This window comes from Oncorhynchus mykiss, chromosome 26 (assembly GCF_013265735.2).
Source record: "Oncorhynchus mykiss isolate Arlee chromosome 26, USDA_OmykA_1.1, whole genome shotgun sequence".
Lineage (NCBI taxonomy): Eukaryota > Metazoa > Chordata > Actinopteri > Salmoniformes > Salmonidae > Oncorhynchus > Oncorhynchus mykiss.
The window spans coordinates 45,440,755-45,466,512 of NC_048590.1; the positions used below are offsets into that span (position 1 = coordinate 45,440,755).

The following is a 25,758-nucleotide window of genomic DNA, read 5'->3' on the forward strand; positions in this document are numbered from 1 at the left end:
GTGTCAAAGGTGAAGAAATCACCGGATTGAAATCAGACATTCAAAAGATAGGGCAAACTCTTCAGGACTCTGAGAAGGAGTGGCTATCGGTCCTGGATAGAGAGACGCAGGATAAATATCTCATTGCGGAGCAGTTGAAAAGTGTTGAAAATGAAATGAAGTCAAAAGATTTTAAAGTTCAAGCATTGAAACAAGACCTAGATAGTTTGCATGAAAAGTTGGCAGAGGCAGCAACAGCAATTAGACAGGGTTCAGATCTGCTTAAAGCGAAAGAGGTAGAGGCATCCACATCCAGGGTTCAGACTGAAAACATCTTAGTATCTGTTAAGGAAAAAGACAAGCATAATATTGAATTGAGGCAGGCTCTTCAAGATATGGAAAGTGAGTTAAGACAATTAGAGGTCAGCAAAGAGTGTTCTGACAAAGATTTGTCTGTATTGTCACTAACCATGTCTGATAGATTAGTTGCTTTAGAGGAGGAAAATGTCTCCCTACAGACTATGCTCAAACAGTTGAGAGAAAGACATCAGTGTGAGGTAGATTCTTTGAGGGGTGAATTAAATGAAGTTTCGGAATTGTTGAAACGGACAGAGTGTACCCTTAACGATAAAGAAATGGGCTATCAAGGTAAGAATCAACAGAATGTTTTATTCCAAGAAAATATACAGCACCTTCATGCACAGCTCCAAACTGAGACTGAAAATCTGAGAGAGGCAGGTATTAAACAGACAGCTCTACTTAGTGACATCCAAACGAAAGATGAGCAGGTCAGCTGCATGACCATCCAAATAAGTCACCAGAAGGAATTGCTAGCAGGTCTCAGTCAACAGTTGAGGGAGAAAGATGCTTCAGTAGCACAGGTAATTGAATCCGCCTCAAACGAAAGAATGAAATACGCAGAGGAAAATAGTAATTTCCTCTCGCAGCTGGAAAGCTTGGAAAATGCACAAAGTAGCTCTATGAAACAGCTTGAACATATGTTCTCGCAACTAGAAGAGAGCAAAGCTCATCTGTCACGCTCTCAAAGTGAACTTGAGACCAAGGATTTGGAGAATGGAGATTTGGTTAAAGAAAAGGATCATCTCAACACTCAGCTCACTAAGTTAACCAAAGAAAAAGAGGTCTTGAAAAAGAAGCTCCAAGCTGCTCTGGTTGTAAGGAAAGAACTATTGAAGAAAATAGAGGAGCATGAACATCAAATAGAGCAGAATGTGAATAAAGGAATTGAGATTTCAGGCTTACAGGATAGGTTGCAAGAACTCACTTTACAAGCTCAAGCTACTACAAAAGAGCATGAAGACATTGTTGCAGATATTAAATGGCAAGTTAATCAGAAAGAGGGTGAACTCCTAGAACTGGCCAAGGTCTTAACAGTGCGAGACAGTCTTTTAGAACATTTTGAAATAAATATGCAAACTTTGCAAGCGAAACTAGATGAACAAGAAGCAAGTTTGACAACAGCTCTGCATAATCTCAATGAAAAGAGCATCATCATTGATCAACTTAATTCCATCATCTCTGAGAAAGACGAGGCTTTTGAACAGGAGAAAAGTGGTATGATGCTGAGGTTAGAGAAGCTTCAGGAGGATATGAGAAAGAGCGAGGAGAGTTTGAAGGAGGACATGTCAAGCTCCAGTGCGACAGCTGTTGACATTGAAAACGAGTTAACGAAGGTGAAGCAAGAAAAGGCAATGATGCAGAAAAAGGCTCAAGCTGCTTTACTGGCACGAAAAGAGACTATAAAGAAGTCTCAAGAAAGTGAGAAAAAGTTCACCCAAGAGCTTTCAGAATTAAAAGATGATTATAAAGCACTCCTGGAACAACACTGTCAGCAGACCAATGACCTTAATGCTGTCCAGTTAAGTTACGACCAGAAGGTCAGGAAATTTGAAGAAATCAGTCAGGCCTCAGTCTCTCAGCTAGGTGAATTGGAGACCCTAAGACTGCTTGTACAGGAACGGGATAAAACTCTTCAAGACCTCAACATATCCCTATCAGAAAGGGAGAGTCAAGTCCATGCCTCATCATATCAAGCAGAGCTAGAAACCCTTCACTTCAAACTGGAAAGCATGTCCTCTGAGTTGGCAAATAAGGACAAGGTTCTCATAGCACTGGAACAGAAGTCCAAAGCATTATCTGAGCGAATGAGCTGCACAGAAAGTCAACTTGAAAAAGCCCATGCAGAGATAAAGGAGAAGATGGAAGAGCTCGCAAGACAGCAACAAGCAGTGGAGATGGCCGAGCAGCTGCACCAGCAGGAAAAACAAACTATGGTAGATGACCACCTGGTGCTGCATAACCAGTTGGGCCCATTACAAACCACAGTGGAGGAGCTAAAACACACCTTAGAAGCACTTGTTGGTGAGAAAGAATCCCAGTCGCACAAATTTATAAGTGAAAGCAAAGAACTAATAGAGGACAGGGATCGAATGAAAGGAGAGATGGAGAATGCACTCACTACCATCGCCCAGCAATCGTCTGAACTTCAAATCCTCCAAAACACTTGGGCTGAAACTCAACAGCAACTCTGTGAAGAAAAGGAACAGCTAAAAGTGGAGCTTGAAAAAGCACAGTCCCATTCTGCAGAGTCCCAGGCTGAAATGGAAAGTCTTAAGCTGCACATGGAATCACTACAGCAGGAAAAAGAAAGCGCCTTCATGGTCATAGAACAATTAAACTGTGAAGTTGCCATGCTGGATGCTCAACTAAAGGAAGCTGGAAAAGTACATGAGGAGCTTCTTCAAAAGATATCTGGTTTGCAGGATAAATCCTCTGAACAGATTGGGGTAATTGGGAAGGAGGTCCAGTATCTTAAGATATCCCCTGAAGAACATGAGATGAGTCTCAAGGAAAGAGATGATGCCCTGGTGATTTCTCAGTCTCTGGCCATGGAAAAGGAAGAGCTTATTGCTGCCTTGGAACAGCAACTGCAGCGGCAGATTCACCTTCACGAAGTTGCCATGGAAAAGATGAGGACTGAAGTTGATGAGCTTCAGCAGAGGTCTCAAGAAGATGCCATCAAAACAAAGGATCAGGGCAACCAAAGCAAAACAGCACTTCTCACCAGGAAGCTTCAAGCAGCCTTAGTTTCCAGGAAAGAAATCTTGAAAGATAATAGCTCTCTGAAGGAACAAATGCGTATACTCTCAGCTAAAAATGAAGAAATTGGGGCATCATCCACTGTACTGGAAATGTCTGTTGCCAAGTTGAAACAACAAAAAGAGGACCTGGAGAGTTCTGTATCATCCCTGAGCAGGGAGAAAGAGAAGCTCATTGCCGAGGTTGATCGCATCCTCAATGATAATCACAATTTATCTGCAGCCTGTGAAAGCCTCAAACTCACCATAGAAAATATCACCCAACAGAAACAGGCATTTTCGTGTCAGCTTGAGTCCCTGAAAGACTCGCAGACGGATGAGTTGTCAGAGTGGAAATCTAAGCATACAGAGCTGAAACAGGAGTATGAGTCACTTTTACAAGCGTACGAGAATGTCAGTAGCGAAATGGACAAGATGAGACAACTATTGGAGGGGGCAAGAAGAGAGAGACAAGAAGCGCTCGTTAAAGCACACAAATCTGAAGCTGAGAGGGAGAATCTGGAGAAACAAGTTGGGGAGATGGAGGATGAAAATGAGAAAATTAAAGAGAAGATGAGAAAGTTTACTAAGGCGAAGCAGCTGAAAATGGAAGAGCTGGAGGAGGAGAATAAACAAATCAGAATAGACTTGCTAGAGTTTGATGATAAGCAGAAAGCCACAGTTGAAGAGTTGACTATTAAAAACAACCACTTGGAAGCAGAGATCCACAGCCTTGTAGAGTCCTCAGAAGCACTCAGAAGGAAGCTAACAGAGATTCAGCTCAACAATGGCAGTCTCGCAGAGGCACTCAAAGAAGCAACCTGTTCATTAGAAAAGTGGTCCACCGAATCAAAAGCATGTGAGCAAAACATGCAGCTTAAACTAGATGATGCACTCATTTTGAATAATTCACTGACTGCCCAGATTGAGTCACAGAAGACAGAACTTGCTTCCCAACAGGAAATCAATAAATTAACGCAAAAGGGGAAAGAAACTCTCTCTGAAAGAATTAAACAAATGCAGAATAAGCATGAAAAGGAATTGGGAGAAAAAGACGATGCAATCTCAGAGCTCCAAGAAATTATCAACAGACACAGCCAAGAGACCACCAGCCTAAATGAGAAGGTCAGGATCTTGGAGGACGACAAGTCTATATTACAAGAGGAGCTTGAAAATGTCCAAGAGATCTCGGACAAAGTAAAAAATGAGAATGAATATTTGGAGATAGTGATCCTCAAAAACGCTGAAAGAATTGATGAACTGACAGAGACAGTCAATGTTCTCCAAGCCCAGAACACACAGCTCTCCTCTCAATTGACTGAGAGCAAAGAGAAGGCTACTCAGGTTTGCCAGGAGAAGGAGGAACAGCAGCTGAAGTTGGTTAAGGAGTTTGAGGAGAAACTCAAAATGTTCCAGAGAGGCAATGAGGGCTCCAGAAATATAAAGAAGGAGCTACAGGAACTGCTGAAAGAAAAGCATCATGAAATCAATCATTTGCAACATGACTCCATCAAATACCAGGAGCTGATTTTAGACCTAGAAAGGTCTCTGAAGGCTTCAGAGTCAGCGCATGAACAGGTGGAGAAGGAGCTGAGGGAAATGACAGAGAGGATATCTTGTCTAGAAGAAGGGAGGAGGCATCTTGAAGCTGAGCTTACCACACACAAGAACCTTCTCAATGAGGCAAAGAAAGATTTGACAAACATTAGCTCTGAAAAAGACCAATTGGTTGAGGTAGTATCAGAAAATAACAATCAATCAGAATGTCAGGTCATGGAGAGAACTAAAGCACTACAGCATGTAGCTGAACAGCAAAATAGTATTTTCATGGAGAGGGAGGTAATTTTACAGCAACATATAGAGGAACTTCTGGGTTCCAAGGAGAAGGAGAGTCAGGTAGTTTTAGAATTGAAGAGGAAAATAGATTCTCAAGATTTACAGATGAATACTCTGAAGAGAGAGGCTGACACTAATTTGGTTAAGTTAGCAGCCCTGTCCTCTAGTCCTCAGGGTACTGATGCTGTGAAACAGTGGAATGATATGTTCCTAAATACCTTGCATGAGAAGGACAGCCAGCTTCTAGAACAGGGCTTTGTCATAACGAGATTCCTTGAAGACATTCGAGTGAAGGAGAAGGAGATAACTGAACTGCAGGTAACCAAGTCGAGGCTCGAAAGGACACTTGGTGATTACACAGTAGCTGCCACAGCTCAGCAGAGGCAGTTGTTTATAATGGGTGCCAGCAATAGAGAGCTTAACGAAACCGTGGAGCTCCTGAATCAACAGTTGCAGGAACTGAGTGACCAGGTTGAGAGATTAGAACAGGATAGGAGTGCACTCAACAGACATCTCACTGGCAGTGTAGATTCCACATCTAAAATGGAGTTTGATCTCCAGCAGCTGGAAAATACACTCTTAGACACAGAGTCTCAGCTACTCCTCTCGCAGTCTCACAGTGACATGCTTCAAGTTGATTTTGAGAAACAGGAGGCCATTTCACTGCACCTGAAGTCACTCCTGCAGAACAAAGATGCAGAAATCTCCTCTCTGCTGTCCTCCAGAGATGGACAGATGTCTGGGTATCTAGAACAGCTGCAAGCTAATCACCGTGCCCAGGTTGAAGGCTACGAGGACAGACTATCTGCCTTGTACTATGAAAGGGAGAAAGCTGACAAGGAGTTCAGAAGGCTGGAGAACAAAGTAAAATCCCTTCAAATGAAAGTTGACAAGTCCATTCAGGAAAAGGAAAAAATGGCTGCTCAGATGGAAACATTCAGGAACTCCATGGTCTCCTTGCAGACAGAGAGAGAGCGTTTGATGTCAGAATATAGGATGTCTGAGGCAAGGAATCAGACTGTAATGCAAGGCAAGGAGGGGTCGGCTGAAGGAGACCTCAGTGCAACCAAGGGCCTTAAACACGAGATTAGGACTCTCCTTCACCAGATGGATGATCTGAACTCTGAGAATGCCATGCTCAGGGCACAGCTGATCAGATATAGAGAAGACTTGAATCAGGTCCTGTCCTTGAAGGACAGCCAGTTGAAAGAGTTGCTCAGGAAGCAGCAAGATGCCATCAAAAACCTGGAAAACCAAAAAGCCACAGCTGAAAAGCAGAACCGGAAGACCCTTCTGGAACTCGAGAGGGAAGGAGAGGCAAGCGATGCCTTAAAAGCTGCGAATTCCAAACTTCAAACACAGGTCACTGATCTGGAAGCTAACATATTTGCCCTGAATAAGGGAATGCAAGAAACGAATAAAGGAAAAGTGATTGCCGACTTGCAGCATGCCGTGGCAGCCAAATCTGCGGAATGTAACGACCTCCAGCAAAAACTGTTTGCTCAGAAAGTGGCAGCGGATGACTGGAAAGGCAGCCTGCAGCTCCTGGAGTGTGAGACTGAGAAGAAACTGGGAGAGGCAGAGGACAAGTACAACAGCGAGCTCGATGCCTTTGAACAAGAAGTCGAACTGATGAGAAACGAGAAGGAGACCGCTGACCAGAGGGTTGCTGAGCTGGCCAGGGACCTGATGCAAACTGAGAAGCTGCTGTCCGATGCTAGAGTCCAAAGCACGGACCTGAAGTCTCAGAACGAGTCTCTGGGTAAAGCCATGGCCGCCTTGCAGAACGACCGCGACCAGCTCATCGAGGACTTCAAGATCCTCCGGAACCGATACGACGAGGAGCTCCGAGAGACCCAGGGGGCCATGACCAAGGTGGAGAGACATCTAGGCGACACGACCTCGGAGCTGGCCACCTTGGCCAAAGAGAGACACATACTGGTACAGAAACTCTCTGCTCTAGAGAGCAAAGATGCTCCCTCCCAGCTCACTTCACTGGTAGACGAGCTGTCTGTGGCCTTGTCAGAGAAGGAAGGGCAGCTCCAACGGGTCTCCCTGGAAAACGACACGTATAGCAGTAAGGTGTCGGCTTTCTCTAGGTCCATGGCCAGCCTCCAAGATGACCGAGACCGGCTGATGGAGGAGCTGGCTGGGGCAAAGAGGGCATTCGAGTCCAGGCAAGGATTAGGTCCAGAGGTAGTAGACATCGCCAACACAGGGGAGTCAAATAGCCATAGAAGCAGTGGTATTCAGGCCCTTCAGACTGGGAGAGATGGGCTGGTAAGTCACCAGTTGTGACTCAAAGCTTGTTGTTTGGTTGTCATTTGGTTGTGTTTTGGTTTAGGCTGTGAGTGTGAACTTGCTGACAGCATGCAGGGGACCAGTCAAAAGCTAATCTACCTGTCATGGCTTTGGTGTGTAAACTTGCTGACAGCATGCAGGGGGACCAGTCAAAAAGCTAATCTACCTGTCATGGCTTTGGTGTGTGAACTTCCTGACAGCATGCAGGGGGACCAGTCAAAAAGCTAATCTACCTGTCATGGCTTTGGTGTGTGAACTTCCTGACAGCATGCAGGGGGACCAGTCAAAAAGCTAATCTACCTGTCATGGCTTTGGTGTGTGAACTTCCTGACAGCATGCAGGGGGACCAGTCAAAAAGCTAATCTACCTGTCATGGCTTTGGTGTGTGCACTTCCTGACAGCATGCAGGGGACCAGTCAAAAAGCTAATCTACCTGTCATGGCTTTGGTGTGTGAACTTCCTGACAGCATGCAGGGGGACCAGTCAAAAAGCTAATCTACCAGTCATGGCTTTGGTGTGTGCAAGCATGACAATTTGGTTGTGTTGCAGGAATGCAGTTTTTTTGTGAAGTGTTCAAATGAGTCTCCTCAATGTGCGTTGTTGTTGTGTCTCTAGTGGTATGTTTTGTCTATTGAAGGAGACGAGACAGAGGGTGGATGAGCTGCAGAGCGCCTTGCAGCAGGCACAGGCCTTCAAACTGCAGACTGAAGCAGAAGTCAGCGGGTACCAGGCAGAGCTGGCTGAACTGAGGTAAGATCCTAACTGCACCTACAAAGATTTGAGTTGGCCATTTAAATTGTATTACTTCTGCCAATTGGGTTACTTTTGCACATTGGTGAGGTCAATGCAGTAAATTGAAAGCACTCAATGTGTTCTGAAAGATGAGACGTCGAGGATTATAATAAATATGTCTTTGATGTAATACAAGCAAACCACACACACACACACACACACACTCCAAATGTGCACTTCACATTTCAAAATTCACAGTATGGAAACGTATGATCTCTGTTTGATGTAGAATTACGAGGATGGCGTGCCATCATACCCTGGGTTGTTCTAAACAGAATGTTTGCTTTATTGTGAAGAAAATGTGCAGTGGAACACGCACCTGAATGCCCTCACGACTCCATTCTTTGCTCATCAAAATGTGTGTGTTTCTCTGAAGTGCCTTGTGAAATCCTAACTCCGTATAGTAGTTTTTTAGATCTTGGCTAGTCTTGTTGGCAATAGAATGAGCATGTCCACCTGACCTAGACTGAGACAGTACTTGTGTAATGGTGGGGATGCAGGGCTGTGTAATGGTGGGGATGCAGGGCTGTGTAATGGTGGGGATGCAGGGCTGTGTAATGGTGAGGATGCAGGGCTGTGTAATGGTGGGGATGCAGGGCTGTGTAATGGTGGGGATGCAGGGCTGTGTAATGGTGGGGATGCAGGGCTGTGTAATGGTGGGGATGCAGTGCTGTGTAATGGTGGGGATGCAGGGCTGTGTAATGGTGAGGATGCAGGGCTGTGTAATGGTGGGGATGCAGGGCTGTGTAATGGTGGGGATGCAGGGCTGTGTAATGGTGGGGATGCAGGGCTGTGTAATGGTGGGGATGCAGGGCTGTGTAATGGTGGGGATGCAGGGCTGTGTAATGGTGGGGATGCAGGGCTGTGTAATGGTGAGGATGCAGGGCTGTGTAATGGTGGGGATGCAGGGCTGTGTAATGGTGGGGATGCAGGGCTGTGTAATGGTGGGGATGCAGGGCTGTGTAATGGTGGGGATGCAGGGCTGTGTAATGGTGGGGATGCAGGGCTGTGTAATGGTGAGGATGCAGGGCTGTGTAATGGTGGGGATGCAGGGCTGTGTAATGGTGGGGATGCAGGGCTGTGTAATGGTGGGGATGCAGGGCTGTGTAATGGTGGGGATGCAGGGCTGTGTAATGGTGGGGATGCAGGGCTGTGTAATGGTGGGGATGCAGGGCTGTGTAATGGTGGGGATGCAGGGCTGTGTAATGGTGGGGATGCAGGGCTGTGTAATGGTGGGGATGCAGGGCTGTGTAATGGTGGGGATGCAGGGCTGTGTAATGGTGGGGATGCAGGGCTGTGTAATGGTGGGGATGCAGGGCTGTGTAATGGTGGGGGTGCAGGGCTGTGTAATGGTGGGGGTGCAGGGCTGTGTAATGGTGAGGATGCAGGGCTGTGTAATGGTGGGGATGCAGGGCTGTGTAATGGTGGGGATGCAGGGCTGTGTAATGGTGAGGATGCAGGGCTGTGTAATGGTGGGGATGCAGGGCTGTGTAATGGTGGGGATGCAGGGCTGTGTAATGGTGGGGATGCAGGGCTGTGTAATGGTGGGGATGCAGGGCTGTGTAATGGTGGGGATGCAGGGCTGTGTAATGGTGGGGATGCAGGGCTGTGTAATGGTGGGGATGCAGGGCTGTGTAATGGTGGGGATGCAGGGCTGTGTAATGGTGGGGATGCAGGGCTGTGTAATGGTGGGGATGCAGGGCTGTGTAATGGTGAGGATGCAGGGCTGTGTAATGGTGGGGATGCAGGGCTGTGTAATGGTGAGGATGCAGGGCTGTGTAATGGTGGGGATGCAGGGCTGTGTAATGGTGGGGATGCAGGGCTGTGTAATGGTGGGGATGCAGGGCTGTGTAATGGTGGGGATGCAGGGCTGTGTAATGGTGGGGATGCAGGGCTGTGTAATGGTGGGGATGCAGGGCTGTGTAATGGTGGGGATGCAGGGCTGTGTAATGGTGGGGATGCAGGGCTGTGTAATGGTGGGGATGCAGGGCTGTGTAATGGTGGGGATGCAGGGCTGTGTAATGGTGAGGATGCAGGGCTGTGTAATGGTGGGGATGCAGGGCTGTGTAATGGTGGGGATGCAGGGCTGTGTAATGGTGGGGATGCAGGGCTGTGTAATGGTGGGGATGCAGGGCTGTGTAATGGTGGGGATGCAGGGCTGTGTAATGGTGGGGATGCAGGGCTGTGTAATGGTGGGGATGCAGGGCTGTGTAATGGTGGGGATGCAGGGCTGTGTAATGGTGGGGATGCAGGGCTGTGTAATGGTGGGGATGCAGGGCTGTGTAATGGTGGGGATGCAGGGCTGTGTAATGGTGAGGATGCAGGGCTGTGTAATGGTGGGGATGCAGGGCTGTGTAATGGTGGGGATGCAGGGCTGTGTAATGGTGGGGATGCAGGGCTGTGTAATGGTGGGGATGCAGGGCTGTGTAATGGTGAGGATGCAGGGCTGTGTAATGGTGGGGATGCAGGGCTGTGTAATGGTGGGGATGCAGGGCTGTGTAATGGTGGGGATGCAGGGCTGTGTAATGGTGGGGATGCAGGGCTGTGTAATGGTGGGGATGCAGGGCTGTGTAATGGTGGGGATGCAGGGCTGTGTAATGGTGGGGATGCAGGGCTGTGTAATGGTGGGGATGCAGGGCTGTGTAATGGTGGGGATGCAGGGCTGTGTAATGGTGGGGATGCAGGGCTGTGTAATGGTGGGGATGCAGGGCTGTGTAATGGTGAGGATGCAGGGCTGTGTAATGGTGGGGATGCAGGGCTGTGTAATGGTGGGGATGCAGGGCTGTGTAATGGTGGGGATGCAGGGCTGTGTAATGGTGGGGATGCAGGGCTGTGTAATGGTGGGGATGCAGGGCTGTGTAATGGTGGGGATGCAGGGCTGTGTTCCAAACTAAAAACTACCACTGCGCTTGCTTCACTTTTATTTTAAATATATATATTTTTTATTTACTTAACCTTTATTTTATTATTATTATGTAACTTCCTCAATTGCACAGCTTGAAGGCTCTTTCTTTGATTGATACATGTATTGAAATGACTTAGGAACTGTGCACAGTTTGGAGAGGTGTGTGGCCTCATGTAGACACCAGTTAGACCTCTCACTCAAACCCACAGTTTGGAGAGGTGTGAGGCCTCATGTAGACACCAGTTAGACCTCTCACTCAAACCCACAGTTTGGAGAGGTGCGTGGCCTCATGTAGACACCAGTTAGACCTCTCACTCAAACCCACAGTTTGGAGAGGTGTGAGGCCTCATGGAGACACCAGTTAGACCTCTCACTCAAACCCACAGTTTGGAGAGGTGCGTGGCCTCATGTAGACACCAGTTAGACCTCTCACTCAAACCCACAGTTTGGAGAGGTGTGAGGCCTCATGGAGACACCAGTTAGACCTCTCACTCAAACCCACAGTTTGGAGAGGTGCGTGGCCTCATGGAGACACCAGTCAGACCTCTCACTCAAACCCACAGTTTGGAGAGGTGTGAGGCCTCATGGAGACACCAGTCAGACCTCTCACTCAAACCCACAGTTTGGAGAGGTGTGAGGCCTCATGGAGACACCAGTCAGACCTCTCACTCAAACCCACAGTTTGGAGAGGTGTGAGGCCTCATGGAGACACCAGTCAGACCTCTCACTCAAACCCACAGTTTGGAGAGGTGTGAGGCCTCATGGAGACACCAGTCAGACCTCTCACTTGTCATTTTATTGTCTTATGTTGCAATTACCCCAAATGTTGCGTGAATATTGTTATCATGTTACCAAATGTATACAGATGCTGCGAAAAGTAGAGTAAATGTAAAAATCACATAAAATGAACAAGTTTATTTTTGGATTCGGTCTTGTCAGATGAAATGTTGTCTCCTCACCTTTGTTCTGATCATTTCCCCATAATCTCCAAGGTGTTCCCTTTCAACTGCTACCATGATTGTACATAGCCCTATGCTTCTCATATTATTTTCTGTTAGAAAAATTACAATTTGGCCATGTTCATATATGCCAATTCCCCTGAGTGTAAATGGTGAACAAAGGCCCCGCTTCACATTTCACAAAAAAATAGCTAATTGTTTAATTGTTATGCAACAGATGGCATCTAGTTACCAGAGTGGAAACTGTGTTGATGCACCAGACAAAGTCTTTAGCTCACCAGCAGGTGACAGCCCATCTATCTGTCCTCATGGTGTCCCTTCAGGTTGTCTCCCCACCCACACAGTTCTCCCAACCCCCACTCGCTCACATGCCCTGGCAGGTCCCTATGGTCAAGCACTATATGAGTTGTCACGTGGTGACAATCCCCTTCAGCTGCTAGATCTCCTGCCAATCCCATCTCCAAGACAAACCAGGTCTCAATTCCATTAGTTAGAGAATTGAAAAAAAAAGGCACATCTATTTTCAATACACCTCTTATATTGACTGTGTTTGAAGTGGATTTGGAATCTCCCCTGACCCACGCCTCCATGTGTGTTCCTTGGTTTGCCCAGTAGTGGTTCACTGCTTACTACAGCCATACAAATAGATTGATTGTCCGCTACTAAACAGAGGCTACTGAAGAAACCACACTACTGACTGGGTCCACCAGAGGGTCACTCAAGTGTTGCTGCAATGACCTCTGACCTCTGTTCTTCCCCAGGTCTGAGAGTAGCAGGCTGCAGGCTGAGTGCCAGCGTCTGGCTGGGGAGAGGAAGGAGACCATGGCCCTGGTGGGGAAGGATGTGTCTGATGACCCGTCACTGACCCAGCTCCAGGCAGAGAGAACTCAGCTGCAGAGTCACCTGCAGCGCTGCCTCTATGAGATCCAGCAGAGAGATCTGCACTGCCAGCAGCTCAACGCCAAGGTACTGAACACGCACGCACTCACAAAACAACCCAAATCAGCTCTGCAACCAAAGTGCCGAACACAGAAACCAACGCACAGGTATTGAATCAGTTTCCACTAAGTTCACCATACTCAACACATCTTCTCTCCTCCCAACCGCTCCTCTGTCCTCTCCTCATCTCCCTATCTCAGCTGCAGCAGGTGGTGGAGGAGAAAGGGGGTGTGTCGGCTCAGCTGAGGGCAGTGTCTCAGACGCTGAGAGACACCCAGAACCGCTGCTATTGGCTGGAGAACCAGGCCCTGCCTAACCAGCACCACCAGGGCCTTGCAAAGGTAGAAAGTCGTGTGTGTGTGTGTGTGTGTCTCAGGCTTGTCTGGTGTCTGAATGACTATAGTGTGTTTGTTTGTCTGGTATCTGTGTCTGACTGTGTGTGTATCCTTGTCCGTGTGTGTTTTAATGAATAGTAGCCTGGATGTACTCTGTGTCAGTAGGTTACTATATTTATGTTTGCATATAACGTTGGACACATGCTCATCCTACTGAAGTGAATCAGCTCAAATATCTTGCTGTTTGCTCTCCCGTCCAGCAGGGGGCGGTGTCTGTAGAAGTGCCTCCGGGAGCTCCCCAGGGGAGGAGCAGTGCTGTGGTAGACATGGAAGCACTGGAGGCCGGCGAGCTCAGGACCAGGTGACTCTCTGTCCCTTCGTCTGTCTCTCTCTCAAACTCTCTCTCGCTCTCTCACTTTCTTGATATGCTTTGCTCTTTCTCTCTCTATTATGTTCTCTCTTTCTTTCTCTCCCTTGTTCTCTCGCTCTCTGTGTCCATGCATGGTTAGCCTGTTTCCAGATCTGTTTGTGCTCTTGCCAACCATTGCTGTCAGTGTCAAGCCAAACAGTCTGCCAGTCTTCATATATATCGACAACCAATCAGTGACCTCTCATAGATACGGTTTCATAGTGAACATTGAGAATACCGTGATGCCAGACTGTTTGGCATGAAGGAGTGTCAGAATGACTACATTGTGTGTGTGTGTTGCAGGCTGGTGGAGGTGGAGCAGAGCGTGGTTCAGCTAAGTGAGAGTCTGGCTGAAGAGAGGACCAGGAGGGAAGCAGCCGAGGAAGCTCTGGGACTGGCTGAGGACAGAGCCAAGAGGTGACACACACACACTAATGCAGGGTTGAGACATGCCTAGGGGAGGGTTCTGGTCTGAGGAGGAGGAGGATACCATGTATTCTGCAGTACTGGGATAGGTAAAGATTTTGCCACAACTGGACACACACACACACAGCTATTCTCACACTATGTGTGGGTGCCTGTCTGTTTGAGTTACCATGCCAACTCATTGTCATGCCAAACAGCAGCCTGGCCTCACAGCATTCTCAACGTTCACTACAGCCTTCAATGTCAACACCATCACTGACATTAGGGGAGACGGCAGGAAATGTAGCTAATAAACTTTAATTTGACCATTGATAACATACACACTCTGTCTCTGTCTCTCACACTCTATCATGCTACCCAAACCGAACGCATGTGCGAGCGTTGCAAAATAATAATGTTATTCAATCTTTGCACCCACACTGCTCGCACGCGCCAAAGAGCGTCTGCGTTGCCAAGCACTAAAATAGAAGTTGCTTCTATTTGTGACACTGAACGCAATGCAAGTCCTGCCTCTCCCATCTCCTCATTGGCTTTTAGAAGCATATACCCACATGGGTGATTGAAATATGAACAGAGGTCGGTCGGTTGGTTGTGGTAATACATCTTATTATGAAAGTTAGTTGCCAATCGCCATATAAAGTCCAAAGAAGAAAAAGCCTGGAATGAGGATAGATGACTAGAAACGATTCGGTTGACCGTTTTATGTGTGGATTAATTGTCGGAGTAGAGGACCTTGTGCATTTCAGGTAAAATAACAACTCAATGTTTATATCCCAGGACAAATTAGCTAGCAACAGAAAGCTAGCTAAATAAGACAAATTATTTAGTAACTGCTAGCTAGATAAATTGCCATAAATGTTTAATGCTTTTCGACCTGTCCCCAAATTAATATAATTGGTTCAGAGTTTGTTTTGATATTTCAACCTGTGTATCGTGATCGTGTGGAGGGACAAAATCGATGGCGCATGTGCCCGGTTTGGGCATGGTGTCATACACACGCACAAATTCACTTAGAGGCTATTCTCATTGACAAATATTTAAGGAGAGGCAGCATGACAAGATTTCTATTTACATAATATGTACATCAACTTTTCAATTTACGTTACAAGCTTGCCTTACCTCTCGTTGAGACTGGCAACGTGACATTCTTGCTCTGCAGCTCCAAATTTACTGTAAATATCAGTATGGCAATAGCCACTGACTAGCCAGTAAGCTTTGAAACTATTCAACAATGCGAGCAACTTTTCCTCTAAAATATATTAACTACGCTCTTGAATAATGCAACCAAACCGTATCACACTCTTGAATAATGCAACCAAACCGTATCACACTCTTGAATAATGCAACCAAACTGTATCACACTCTTGAATAATGCAACCAAACTGTATCACACTCTTGAATAATGCAACCAAACTGTATTACACTCTTGAATAATGCAACCAAACTGTATCACACTCTTGAATAATGCAACCAAACCGTATCACACTCTTGAATAATGCAACCAAACTGTATCACACTCTTGAATAATGCAACCAAACTGTATCACACTCTTGAATAATGCAACCAAACTGTATCACACTCTTGAATAATGCAACCAAACTGTATTACACTCTTGAATAATGCAACCAAACTGTATCACACTCTTGAATAATGCAACCAAACCGTATCACACTCTTGAATAATGCAACCAAACTGTATCACACTCTTGAATAATGCAACCAAACTGTATCACACTCTTGAATAATGCAACCAAACTGTATCACACTCTTGAATAATGCAACCAAACCGTATCACACTCTTGAATAATGCAACCAAACTGTATCACACTCTTGAATAATGCAACCAAACTGTATCACACTCTTGAATAATGCAACCAAACTGTATCACACTCTTGAATAATGCAACCAAACTGTATCACACTCTTGAATAATGCAACCAAACCTTATTACACTCTTGAATAATGCAACCAAACCGTATCACACTCTTGAATAATGCAACCAAACCTTATTACACTCTTGAATAATGCAACCAAACCGTATCACACTCTTGAATAATGCAACCAAACTGTATTACACTCTTGAATAATGCAACCAAACTGTATCACACTCTTGAATAATGCAACCAAACTGTATCACACTCTTGAATAATGCAACCAAACCGTATCACACTCTTGAATAATGCAACCAAACTGTATCACACTCTTGAATAATGCAACCAAACCGTATCACACTCTTGAATAATGCAACCAAACTGTATCACACTCTTGAATAATGCAACCAAACCTTATTACACTCTTGAATAATGCAACCAAACCGTATCACACTCTTGAATAATGCAACCAAACTGTATCACACTCTTGAATAATGCAACCAAACTGTATCACACTCTTGAATAATGCAACCAAACTGTATTACACTCTTGAATAATGCAACCAAACCTTATTACACTCTTGAATAATGCAACCAAACTGTATTACACTCTTGAATAATGCAACCAAACTGTATTACACTCTTGAATAATGCAACCAAACTGTATCACACTCTTGAATAATGCAACCAAACTGTATTACACTCTTGAATAATGCAACCAAACTGTATCACACTCTTGAATAATGCAACCAAACTGTATTACACTCTTGAATAATGCAACCAAACTGTATCACACTCTTGAATAATGCAACCAAACTGTATTACACTCTTGAATAATGCAACCAAACTGTATCACACTCTTGAATAATGCAACCAAACTGTATTACACTCTTGAATAATGCAACCAAACTGTATCACACTCTTGAATAATGCAACCAAACTGTATTACACTCTTGAATAATGCAACCAAACTGTATCACACTCTTGAATAATGCAACCAAACTGTATTACACTCTTGAATAATGCAACCAAACCGTATCACACTCTTGAATAATGCAACCAAACTGTATCACACTCTTGAATAATGCAACCAAACCGTATCACACTCTTGAATAATGCAACCAAACTGTATCACACTCTTGAATAATGCAACCAAACTGTATCACACTCTTGAATAATGCAACCAAACTGTATTACACTCTTGAATAATGCAACCAAACTGTATCACACTCTTGAATAATGCAACCAAACTGTATCACACTCTTGAATAATGCAACCAAACCTTATTACACTCTTGAATAATGCAACCAAACTGTATCACACTCTTGAATAATGCAACCAAACTGTATCACACTCTTGAATAATGCAACCAAACTGTATTACACTCTTGAATAATGCAACCAAACCTTATTACACTCTTGAATAATGCAACCAAACTGTATCACACTCTTGAATAATGCAACCAAACTGTATTACACTCTTGAATAATGCAACCAAACCTTATTACACTCTTGAATAATGCAACCAAACTGTATTACACTCTTGAATAATGCAACCAAACTGTATCACACTCTTGAATAATGCAACCAAACTGTATTACACTCTTGAATAATGCAACCAAACTGTATTACACTCTTGAATAATGCAACCAAACTGTATCACACTCTTGAATAATGCAACCAAACTGTATTACACTCTTGAATAATGCAACCAAACCGTATCACACTCTTGAATAATGCAACCAAACTGTATCACACTCTTGAATAATGCAACCAAACTGTATTACACTCTTGAATAATGCAACCAAACCTTATTACACTCTTGAATAATGCAACCAAACTGTATCACACTCTTGAATAATGCAACCAAACTGTATTACACTCTTGAATAATGCAACCAAACCTTATTACACTCTTGAATAATGCAACCAAACTGTATTACACTCTTGAATAATGCAACCAAACTGTATCACACTCTTGAATAATGCAACCAAACTGTATCACACTCTTGAATAATGCAACCAAACTGTATTACACTCTTGAATAATGCAACCAAACTGTATCACACTCTTGAATAATGCAACCAAACTGTATTACACTCTTGAATAATGCAACCAAACCTTATTACACTCTTGAATAATGCAACCAAACTGTATCACACTCTTGAATAATGCAACCAAACTGTATTACACTCTTGAATAATGCAACCAAACCTTATTACACTCTTGAATAATGCAACCAAACTGTATTACACTCTTGAATAATGCAACCAAACTGTATCACACTCTTGAATAATGCAACCAAACTGTATCACACTCTTGAATAATGCAACCAAACTGTATTACACTCTTGAATAATGCAACCAAACTGTATCACACTCTTGAATAATGCAACCAAACTGTATTACACTCTTGAATAATGCAACCAAACTGTATTACACTCTTGAATAATGCAACCAAACTGTATTACACTCTTGAATAATGCAACCAAACCTTATTACACTCTTGAATAATGCAACCAAACTGTATTACACTCTTGAATAATGCAACCAAACCTTATTACACTCTTGAATAATGCAACCAAACTGTATTACACTCTTGAATAATGCAACCAAACTGTATCACACTCTTGAATAATGCAACCAAACTGTATTACACTCTTGAATAATGCAACCAAACTGTATCACACTCTTGAATAATGCAACCAAACTGTATTACACTCTTGAATAATGCAACCAAACTGTATCACACTCTTGAATAATGCAACCAAACTGTATCACACTCTTGAATAATGCAACCAAACTGTATCACACTCTTGAATAATGCAACCAAACTGTATCACACTCTTGAATAATGCAACCAAACCGTATCACACTCTTGAATAATGCAACCAAACTGTATCACACTCTTGAATAATGCAACCAAACTGTATCACACTCTAGAATAATGCAACCAAACTGTATCACACTCTTGAATAATGCAACCAAACTGTATCACACTCTTGAATAATGCAACCAAACCGTATCACTCTTGAATAATGCAACCAAACCGTATCACACTCTTGAATAATGCAACCAAACTGTATTACACTCTTGAATAATGCAACCAAACTGTATCACACTCTTGAATAATGCAACCAAACCGTATCACTCTTGAATAATGCAACCAAACTGTATCACACTCTTGAATAATGCAACCAAACTGTATCACACTCTTGAATAATGCAACCAAACCTTATTACACTCTTGAATAATGCAACCAAACTGTATCACACTCTTGAATAATGCAACCAAACTGTATCACACTCTTGAATAATGCAACCAAACTGTATTACACTCTTGAATAATGCAACCAAACCTTATTACACTCTTGAATAATGCAACCAAACTGTATCACACTCTTGAATAATGCAACCAAACTGTATTACACTCTTGAATAATGCAACCAAACCTTATTACACTCTTGAATAATGCAACCAAACTGTATTACACTCTTGAATAATGCAACCAAACTGTATCACACTCTTGAATAATGCAACCAAACTGTATTACACTCTTGAATAATGCAACCAAACTGTATTACACTCTTGAATAATGCAACCAAACTGTATCACACTCTTGAATAATGCAACCAAACTGTATTACACTCTTGAATAATGCAACCAAACCGTATCACACTCTTGAATAATGCAACCAAACTGTATCACACTCTTGAATAATGCAACCAAACTGTATTACACTCTTGAATAATGCAACCAAACCTTATTACACTCTTGAATAATGCAACCAAACTGTATCACACTCTTGAATAATGCAACCAAACTGTATTACACTCTTGAATAATGCAACCAAACCTTATTACACTCTTGAATAATGCAACCAAACTGTATTACACTCTTGAATAATGCAACCAAACTGTATCACACTCTTGAATAATGCAACCAAACTGTATCACACTCTTGAATAATGCAACCAAACTGTATTACACTCTTGAATAATGCAACCAAACTGTATCACACTCTTGAATAATGCAACCAAACTGTATTACACTCTTGAATAATGCAACCAAACCTTATTACACTCTTGAATAATGCAACCAAACTGTATCACACTCTTGAATAATGCAACCAAACTGTATTACACTCTTGAATAATGCAACCAAACCTTATTACACTCTTGAATAATGCAACCAAACTGTATTACACTCTTGAATAATGCAACCAAACTGTATCACACTCTTGAATAATGCAACCAAACTGTATCACACTCTTGAATAATGCAACCAAACTGTATTACACTCTTGAATAATGCAACCAAACTGTATCACACTCTTGAATAATGCAACCAAACTGTATTACACTCTTGAATAATGCAACCAAACTGTATTACACTCTTGAATAATGCAACCAAACTGTATTACACTCTTGAATAATGCAACCAAACCTTATTACACTCTTGAATAATGCAACCAAACTGTATTACACTCTTGAATAATGCAACCAAACCTTATTACACTCTTGAATAATGCAACCAAACTGTATTACACTCTTGAATAATGCAACCAAACTGTATCACACTCTTGAATAATGCAACCAAACTGTATTACACTCTTGAATAATGCAACCAAACTGTATCACACTCTTGAATAATGCAACCAAACTGTATTACACTCTTGAATAATGCAACCAAACTGTATCACACTCTTGAATAATGCAACCAAACTGTATCACACTCTTGAATAATGCAACCAAACTGTATCACACTCTTGAATAATGCAACCAAACTGTATCACACTCTTGAATAATGCAACCAAACCGTATCACACTCTTGAATAATGCAACCAAACTGTATCACACTCTTGAATAATGCAACCAAACTGTATCACACTCTAGAATAATGCAACCAAACTGTATCACACTCTTGAATAATGCAACCAAACTGTATCACACTCTTGAATAATGCAACCAAACCGTATCACTCTTGAATAATGCAACCAAACCGTATCACACTCTTGAATAATGCAACCAAACTGTATTACACTCTTGAATAATGCAACCAAACTGTATCACACTCTTGAATAATGCAACCAAACCGTATCACTCTTGAATAATGCAACCAAACTGTATCACACTCTTGAATAATGCAACCAAACTGTATTACACTCTTGAATAATGCAACCAAACTGTATCACACTCTTGAATAATGCAACCAAACCGTATCACACTCTTGAATAATGCAACCAAACTGTATTACACTCTTGAATAATGCAACCAAACCGTATCACACTCTTGAATAATGCAACAATTCACAAGCATGTGCAGACAATTAAAGCTTTTTTTTCTCGTTCTTACGCGTATTAACTAAACTTAGCTTGCAAGATGTAGCTTGCAATGGGGAGCAGGTAGCCCAGCGTTTAAGGGCGTTGTGCAGGTAACCAAGCGTTTGCTGGTTCGAATCCCAGAGCCGACTTGGTGAAAGAAATCTGCTAGTGTGCCCTTAACCCTAATTGCTCATGTAAGTCGTTCTGGATAAAAAAAAGTTGTCTAAAATGTAAGACAATAATACAGCTAGTCAGCTATGCTAGCTAGTAACGTTAGCATATCAAACGTTAACGTTTACCCCTCTCATACGAAAAGTATAGTTTCAGCATATTAAAGTCACCTTTGAACAAACCAGGCTTCATTTTATCAATATCGTGGAGGTTATTATATGTGGTAAATGCAACATTGCGACTGAGTACTTTGATAAATCTCCTAGTGTGTTAATCAGCTCCTTGCCTGGATGTTGGCTCAGAGCAGCCAAGGGAGGAAAAACACTGTTGAGCATCACTTTCTTAAATATACAGCGATCATTTCAGAATGTAGCAGGCTGTTACTGCAGTTTCAGGTGAAAACTCAATAAACTATACATTGAAAATGCTGTTTACACTGTCCTGCTTAGAGGGGTGCAGCTGTGGGGTGAGTGCTGTGCGTGAACTCCGGAGCTATCGTTTGAGACGTGAGAAATACTTAACTTTACATTACAGTAATGTCTCTCGAGAATCAATACCTCTCGAGAATCAATACCTCTCGAGAATCAATACCTCTCAAGAATCTCTAGAAATTCTCCTTAATTCTGGTGAATAAGAATAGACCCTTAGCTCCTACTCTCGAGAATCTTTCAAAATGATTCTTCATTCTCATCAATGAGAATAGACCCTTTCTCTTTCACACATGTTCCTACTTTCTGACACAGGTGCTTTTTAAATAGACCGGTCAGTAGTTGTTATGCTGGTAACGGTTCATGATGATTTGATGATGATGTGAATGGTTGTCGCTGTGGTAGTTTTTCTTGTTGTTGCAGAAGCACATGAATAAAGTCATTTGATGCTGTATGTGGATACTATGAAAGTCAACTGTGTGATCGGGTGTTTTCATTCCGCCGATGAATTGAATTCACACACACACATAGTAGTAAAGGCGTCTCTTTCCTCTCCAGCGTTGACTCCAGTCCATCCAGGACGACCCAGAGAGACTTCAGCATCCAGCTGGATACAGAGGAGGAGTGGGAAGCCCTCATCCTCAACCCCAACGAACCCCTGGTCACACGCAAGGTCAGTGTTACTCACAAAACTTAAATTAGTCGATGTCCGCAATCCTGTGGAAAGTTATTGGGCATAATTTTAAAGTCCCCATTAAAATCGGTCTGATTAAGCAAGGGATGTCTGTTTCTTTGCATGGGCTGCATCTCAATCCAATTCATTTTTATTTGTTTTGCCACTGTGGCCCGTCGGTGTAACTGCTAAACTGCTTGCTGTACACTGTTTTGTGTGATTATACACATGGATTGGATTGTGGGTTTACTAACGTGTTAGTTCTAGGTTGACGTTAACCTTAATATGGTGACAATAATGAAGGCTGAGTAGCGGTTTGGCTTGGAGACGTTTTTTGTTGTTGCACCTGGTCACAGACCACTGTTATGCACTGAAGTCCACAAGCGAAGGGAAAAGGTGTGAGGAGGAGAGCCTGTAGATGCCAGAAGGAAAGTGTTTGATGCTGTATGTGGATACTATGAAAGTGAACTGTGTGATCGGGTGTATTCATTCCGCCGATTCTGTTTCAAAACGTTTCTTAATAAATGGAAGCAAAATATGGGCCTCCTGAGTGGCGCAGTGGTCTAAGGTACTGCATCGCAGTGCTAGCTGTGCCACTAGAGATTCTGGGTTCGAGTCCAGGCTCTGTCTCAGTGGTCTAAGGTACTGCATCGCAGTGATAGCTGTGCCACTAGAGATTCTGGGTTCGAGTCCAGGCTCTGTCTCAGTGGTCTAAGGTACTGCATCGCAGTGCTAGCTGTGCCACTAGAGATTCTGGGTTCAAGTCCAGGCTCTGTCTCAGTGGTCTAAGGTACTGCATCGCAGTGCTAGCTGTGCCACTAGAGATTCTGGGTTCAAGTCCAGGCTCTGTCTCAGTGGTCTAAGGTACTGCATCGCAGTGCTAGCTGTGCCACTAGAGATTCTGGGTTCGAGTCCAGGCTCTGTCTCAGTGGTCTAAGGTACTGCATCGCAGTGCTAGCTGTGCCACTAGAGATTCTGGGTTCAAGTCCAGGCTCTGTCTCAGTGGTCTAAGGTGCTAGCTGTGCCACTAGAGATTCTGGGTTCTGAGATTCTGGGTTCAAGTCCAGGCTCTGTCTCAGTGGTCTAAGGTACTGCATCGCAGTGCTAGCTGTGCCACTAGAGATTCTTGGTTCGAGTCCAGGCTCTGTCTCAGTGGTCTAAGGTACTGCATCGCAGTGATAGCTGTGCCACTAGAGATTCTTGGTTCGAGTCCAGGCTCTGTCTCAGTGGTCTAAGGTACTGCATCGCAGTGATAGCTGTGCCACTAGAGATTCTGGGTTCGAGTCCAGGCTCTGTCTCAGTGGTCTAAGGTACTGCATCGCAGTGCTAGCTGTGCCACTAGAGATTCTGGGTTCAAGTCCAGGCTCTGTCTCAGTGGTCTAAGGTACTGCATCGCAGTGCTAGCTGTGCCACTAGAGATTCTGGGTTCAAGTCCAGGCTCTGTCTCAGTGGTCTAAGGTACTGCATCGCAGTGCTAGCTGTGCCACTAGAGATTCTGGGTTCAAGTCCAGGCTCTGTCTCAGTGGTCTAAGGTACTGCATCGCAGTGCTAGCTTTGCCACTAGAGATTCTGGGTTCGAGTCCAGGCTCTGTCTCAGTGGTCTAAGGTACTGCATCGCAGTGCTAGCTGTGCCACTAGAGATTCTGGGTTCAAGTCCAGGCTCTGTCTCAGTGGTCTAAGGTACTGCATCGCAGTGCTAGCTGTGCCACTAGAGATTCTGGGTTCAAGTCCAGGCTCTGTCTCAGTGGTCTAAGGTACTGCATCGCAGTGCTAGCTGTGCCACTAGAGATTCTGGGTTCAAGTCCAGGCTCTGTCTCAGTGGTCTAAGGTACTGCATCGCAGTGCTAGCTGTGCCACTAGAGATTCTGGGTTCAAGTCCAGGCTCTGTCTCAGTGGTCTAAGGTACTGCATCGCAGTGCTAGCTGTGCCACTAGAGATTCTTGGTTCGAGTGCAGGCTCTGTCTCAGTGGTCTAAGGTACTGCATCGCAGTGATAGCTGTGCCACTAGAGATTCTTGGTTCGAGTCCAGGCTCTGTCTCAGTGGTCTAAGGTACTGCATCGCAGTGATAGCTGTGCCACTAGAGATTCTGGGTTCGAGTCCAGGCTCTGTCTCAGTGGTCTAAGGTACTGCATCGCAGTGCTAGCTGTGCCACTAGAGATTCTGGGTTCAAGTCCAGGCTCTGTCTCAGTGGTCTAAGGTACTGCATCGCAGTGCTAGCTGTGCCACTAGAGATTCTTGGTTCGAGTCCAGGCTCTGTCTCAGTGGTCTAAGGTACTGCATCGCAGTGCTAGCTGTGCCACTAGAGATTCTGGGTTCGAGTCCAGGCTCTGTCTCAGTGGTCTAAGGTACTGCATCGCAGTGCTAGCTGTGCCACTAGAGATTCTGGGTTCAAGTCCAGGCTCTGTCTCAGTGGTCTAAGGTACTGCATCGCCACTAGAGATTCTGAGTTCAAGTCCAGGCTCTGTCTCAGTGGTCTACGGTACTGCATCGCAGTGCTAGCTGTGCCACTAGAGATTCTTGGTTTGAGTCCAGGCTCTGTCTCAGTGGTCTAAGGTACTGCATCGCAGTGATAGCTGTGCCACTAGAGATTCTTGGTTTGAGTCCAGGCTCTGTCTCAGTGGTCTAAGGTACTGCATCGCAGTGATAGCTGTGCCACTAGAGATTCTGGGTTCGAGTCCAGGCTCTGTCTCAGTGGTCTAAGGTACTGCATCGCAGTGATAGCTGTGCCACTAGAGATTCTTGGTTCGAGTCCAGGCTCTGTCTCAGTGGTCTAAGGTACTGCATCGCAGTGCTAGCTGTGCCACTAGAGATTCTGGGTTCGAGTCCAGGCTCTGTCTCAGTGGTCTAAGGTACTGCATCGCAGTGCTAGCTGTGCCACTAGAGATTCTTGGTTCGAGTCCAGGCTCTGTCTCAGTGGTCTAAGGTACTGCATCGCAGTGATAGCTGTGCCACTAGAGATTCTGGGTTCAAGTCCAGGCTCTGTCTCAGTGGTCTAAGGTACTGCATCGCAGTGCTAGCTGTGCCACTAGAGATTCTGGGTTCAAGTCCAGGCTCTGTCTCAGTGGTCTAAGGTACTGCATCGCAGTGCTAGCTGTGCCACTAGAGATTCTTGGTTCGAGTCCAGGCTCTGTCTCAGTGGTCTAAGGTACTGCATCGCAGTGCTAGCTGTGCCACTAGAGATTCTGGGTTCGAGTCCAGGCTCTGTCTCAGTGGTCTAAGGTACTGCATCGCAGTGCTAGCTGTGCCACTAGAGATTCTGGGTTCAAGTCCAGGCTCTGTCTCAGTGGTCTAAGGTACTGCATCGCCACTAGAGATTCTGAG

The 25,758-nt window shown here is 44.4% G+C and overlaps 1 protein-coding gene across 6 annotated transcripts in view; it reads left to right on the forward strand.

Moving 5' to 3' along the window:
• The window catches only part of LOC110506186 (golgin subfamily B member 1), a 63,416-nt gene that overhangs the window by 29,594 nt on the left and 8,064 nt on the right, over positions 1 to 25,758 (forward strand). For 2 of the 6 annotated variants that reach the window (XM_036963556.1, XM_036963559.1), the window contains exons 22-27: positions 7,852 to 7,964; positions 12,632 to 12,836; positions 13,010 to 13,150; positions 13,405 to 13,505; positions 13,857 to 13,970; positions 22,322 to 22,436. In XM_036963556.1, coding sequence (XP_036819451.1) covers positions 7,852 to 7,964; positions 12,632 to 12,836; positions 13,010 to 13,150; positions 13,405 to 13,505; positions 13,857 to 13,970; positions 22,322 to 22,436 — 789 coding nt within the window. Of the gene's footprint in view, positions 1 to 2; positions 7,194 to 7,851; positions 7,965 to 12,631; positions 12,837 to 13,009; positions 13,151 to 13,404; positions 13,506 to 13,856; positions 13,971 to 22,321; positions 22,437 to 25,758 lie in introns of those variants that run through there. The other 4 variants (XM_036963560.1, XM_036963561.1, XM_036963557.1 and 1 more) reach the window with 4 other exon arrangements.